The following is a 4,563-nucleotide window of genomic DNA, read 5'->3' on the forward strand; positions in this document are numbered from 1 at the left end:
TACTGGCGAGTCGACAGCAGAAACACCTCTCGATGCCGCAAACACACTAGTAGAAGAGTTAAATGCTCCAACAGCACCTCCGCAGCGTCGGTCAACCCAGACTACCCGGCGTTCAGACCGTCTTCGGTTCTCCTCAAGCTCATCCCTTATCCGTCGATCACCTCGGTCGAGACGGGTTCCCGACCGCTTCCTACCCTAGGTTTATGTTCGATATAGACGAAAGCTAGTTCACGAATGCACGAGATCAATGAGTTTCACAGGACCAGATTTGTCGTAGGGCTATGCGCAAAGTGTTTGGCACCAATCCTGAGTACAGTACTGCAAAGAAGCTCTAGAACACGTCGGGAATAGCTTCGGAATATTAACATTCCTGTACCAGTCTCGATACTTCAATTTAATGTCGTTAGATACGGTACCTTGTCTCGTAACTGACGGATCTGGTACAGTAATGGTCTTCCTATAGTGAACATGGTCATCAGCTAGAAGTGGCGACTTAGCAGAAGCAAGCCATGTTTAATAGAGAGTACCTTCAATTGATCCTGGGAGGCTTAGAGTTTCTAAAAATACCCGGGGGCTCTTTCTTCCACTGCTGCAACTAAGAATCCAAAGTGTTTAACCGGAGTTGAGTCCACAATGCTGAAGACCAGCTGCCCACTAGCACGTGACCATCAGTGTCTGAACTAGACCTCGCCATATTGCTTTTTCGGGTACCCCATGGGTACCCGCTAGCCCGCCAAGAACCCATGAGCCCGTATATTACGGAGTAACAGACGTAATACAGATAGTAACTCATATAAAGATATGTAATATGGTATATATTACGTGTATTCAAATTTCTTGGCGGGTTTTGGGTCAAGGGTCGAAACCCAACCTCCGGAAACTGTCTTTTATCGTGAACGCGATACTTTCTGCACGGGAATAATGAAACAACTTGATCAGATTGGTTAGTTGATTATTTTTCGATTCTTAATATTGGCGCTGATAGTCCCTACAGAGTCAGACTACGATTTGGATCTGGATCTTGAATCATTTTTGAGACAATTTCCGACGCCGCCGCCTTACCTCGCAGAAAACTGTGGGAGTTTGTGCTCACACCAACCCCTCAAGAGATGGTTAGAGTATACTCAGCATGGGCATAAGAGGACTCCTGCCGTTGAATGTCATGTACAAACAAACAAACAATTCATTAACGCCCGGCGGCTGAGCCGAAAGGGCAACTATCACTGATCTACTGTACATGTCCATCTGTGTATGCTGTGTCTCCTGAAAGCCCATACATAAAACCTTATAACACGTGACATTTCCAGAAAGCAGTATCGCAGCGAGTTTCTCGTGGGTTAGTAAGTGGGTTAGTAGACTGGCTTGAAGGCGTTTCTCCAAGTGTTCTTCGGCAGTTGAAGCGCGTCTACCGTTTGTAGCACGAGGTGGTGGGTGTAGGGTCGGCAGAATGGGGTGGGGAGTTCTGTTCGTTGATATGTTCAAGTGGCCTCGAGTCGGCCCGTCGCAATGGCGAAACGTATGGAGGCCCGTACTGCCTCTAGGTTTGGCGTCCACTTCTGATCATCAGAAGGCTGTTTCCTCCCAGGAAGAAGGATATGTTTCCTCGGTAAGTCTGGGTGCATTGTAACATTTCCGTCCGGTGCGCCGTCCACTTCCGACATCGGAAGAGGAAGTGCTCCACGGTCTCTCTTGCTTGTCCGCAATCGCATTCATCCGTCTCTGCTACATTAATGTGATTGAGATATCCATTAAGTCTAGCCATGCTGGTTCGGAGTTGGGCCAGTACGGTCGCTTCTTTCCACGTCAGGCGGTCATATAACTGCCGGGTGTGTTTGCCTGGCAGTGCGGCATCTACTCGTTTTGCGTGTCTTCCTATGTTCTCTGGCAGCTCATTGCTGGGGACTGCTTGGGACCGTGCGATATTCAATGTTGTCGACTTCATCCTCGGAACGCGTTCTTGTGGGAGAGCATCTTCTTGTGTTGCAGTTCTGGCCTGTTCTTTAGCCAGACCTAACAGCTTGTTGTCTTCGGTAGTAGGGATCCAGTGGAATTTGATGCTGTTTCCATTCCTCCGCATCCTGCTCATGAGTTTGTACATCTGGCAAACAAACTCCTGGCCAGACTGTCGTCGAGGGTTCCTTAGCGTGAGCGCCGCCGCCTTGTTGCTTGTGAGCAACGTAATCTTGTAGTCTTTGATTCCCACTACTATTTTCAACACATGTGCCATGGCTGCCAGCTCCGCAGAGAACGGGTTTTGCTCTGCTCTCGCGCCCAATGTGATGGAAAAGGTTTTGAACTTCAATTTCCGATTTCGAGGAGGTTGTTTCTCGATTGCGACTCCAAATCCTACCAGCTCGTTCCGTGCCGAGCTGCTGACCGCGATCTGCATCAGTCCGCCCGCTTCAGTCTGAGGCTCATCTGGTCCATCAACATTGATCTGCACGCGTTCATCCCATGGGGCCAACGTGAACGGGTTGATCGTTTCCAGTGTCTCCAGGTCGACGTGCTTAAGCGCGTCCGCTACGTGGTACAGTGGCGAGCGATGGTATCGTCTGAACTTTCTGATCCGGTCTGTACCCCTGCGGAGAGGGTTAGTTTCAGGCAGCGTATGCATATCCGTCCACATCTTCACGGCCCGTCTCCAGAATCGGTGTCGTGCGGTGGCAATGTGGGCCTCTGCCTCCGCTACACTGGTCGCGACCGTGAGGAACGTCCCCACAATGGCTTGTGCTCCAACTCTTTGGACTCGATTGATCGGCCCCATGGCCTTGTCCCTACACGCGTGCATCCGGACATTGGAGGCGTAGTCTACAACCGGCGCCACCGTTGATGTAAATAACTGCCGCGCTGTTGCTGGGGAGAGGCCCCGAAGTCGCCGAAGCTCCATCGCTGCCTCCAGGCCCTTGGATGCGGCCCTCGCAATATGTTCCTCGTATATGTCATGTATGTACCCCGGGAGAATAGACTTGACCATGCCAGAAGCTGTTTCCCGATAGCGGTCCGGGCTGATATGGGTACCATCAAGTCGTTTAGTTAAATTGCGCTGGCTTGGGTCCATTAATCAATCAAAGTTCAATTAACCTGACCGCTCAATGGGTTTGGTCGTTGATTGAAACCACAATCGCAGTATTCATAGCTCTAACCAGACGGGTTATCTTCTGTCAAAGAAGTTTCTCAAAGTTTTTCTCCAAGAACAGCCGACAAAAGGCGCTAAGGTCCAAAACATGGTCTTCCTCCGTGTCTTTTACACCTCTCGAGTGTTGACTGTAGCACGCCACTCTATATAGTACTATAGTATAAGCAGATCTTCCTTCTTCCCATTCAGATGGCTAGAGCAGCCTAAGATTATCAGACCATGGCTGATCTCAGCACAACAGAGGGGAAGGAACTGTAGTTGAACCTTGTTGCATACTATCTAAATATCCAGGTGTTGGAGCGTACTGTGAGTTGTTTTCCCATATTGCAGGATCTTCGGGCTGGGAGATGAAACCGTCATGATATGGGCTCTGCGTCATCTCTACACGACGGCGGTCCTGAGTCTATGGCTTCCCTAGTTACCGGATTTCCCTAGGACTTGGGAACGAATGAGAATCGCAGTGGATAGCAGAAGCAAAGCTATAGTGAAACAAGTCGCGTACTAGGATAAGTCATCTATGGTACAGCAATATTCGAAATTGGCTTCCATGTTTAGAAGGCCAGTGGAACGGTATCGTAATATGAACTAGTGCATTCTAGGTGGGTCCCTGGGAGATAGAGAGCGCGAGAATGGAGTTAAAACTGATTCTGAATATCACTGTAGCACAACCCGAGGACTAATAAAAGAGACCCAGTTTCCCTTACTCGCATAATATTCCACAAGTCCTAGTAGCGCGATAAATCCTCTCTCGAAGCTCTTTACTGACTCCAATGTTCCCATTGTTGTGTATTCGCGATCAGGTCAATGCAAACATCTTTGAGAATTGGAAAGGGGCCATCGAGGAATTGAAGCTCACACGTAGGACAATCTTGGGATGTAAGTGATCACACTATACCTGTGCTGCGTCGATCGCTTCTAGAATGATCCTTGCAATGTCGATTTCTTTCCACGAGGCTGCGACAACATCGAATATCCATGGTTGTGCTTGTTTCATGGCTTCCAGAGAAAAAATGTCTTCCTCCTCTACATCTGATGCAGGATCAATAAAAGTGAAATTTTTCCATCGTCGCTGAAGCAATGAGCGTCGATATCTGGTAATCATCCTGCTCTTGGTGACAACCTTGCTCTGAGTGAACGATCCTTTCAAAGCAGCTTCCGGCGAGTAAACCTTCCGTGCGTATACTTTGATTTCTTTGTTTCTCTTCAACTCGTGAAAAAGTTTCCGGGGTTTACTTCTCTCTGCCACAATGAAGGACAGATAAGGTCGTTGCCAGTTTTGGTAAAAGCGACCTCCATCTCCACTCGTGCGTTCACGTAAGTATGGTTGACTGCTCCATGTAAAGATTCTTCGTTCATGTAGCTTCAACAACGAGGGAACAAGGTTGCGTGTTTCTGTCTCTATGGGACCGTAATGATATGGAGTCGAT

The 4,563-nt window shown here is 48.7% G+C and overlaps 1 protein-coding gene across 1 annotated transcript; it reads right to left on the reverse strand.

The window, feature by feature from the left end:
• Nucleotides 1-1,537: 1,537 nt before the first annotated feature.
• Nucleotides 1,538-3,058, reverse strand: PGRI_096070 (uncharacterized protein; the record flags this gene model as incomplete). The annotated part of the gene is made up of 1 exon (XM_040797320.1): nt 1,538-3,058. One exon carries the CDS (start codon nt 3,056-3,058, stop codon nt 1,538-1,540), a length of 1,521 nt encoding a protein of 506 aa, XP_040643652.1.
• Between the last annotated feature and the right edge of the window lie 1,505 nt (nt 3,059-4,563).

This window comes from Penicillium griseofulvum (assembly GCF_001561935.1).
Source record: "Penicillium griseofulvum strain PG3 chromosome Unknown contig_29, whole genome shotgun sequence".
Taxonomy (NCBI): domain Eukaryota; kingdom Fungi; phylum Ascomycota; class Eurotiomycetes; order Eurotiales; family Aspergillaceae; genus Penicillium; species Penicillium griseofulvum.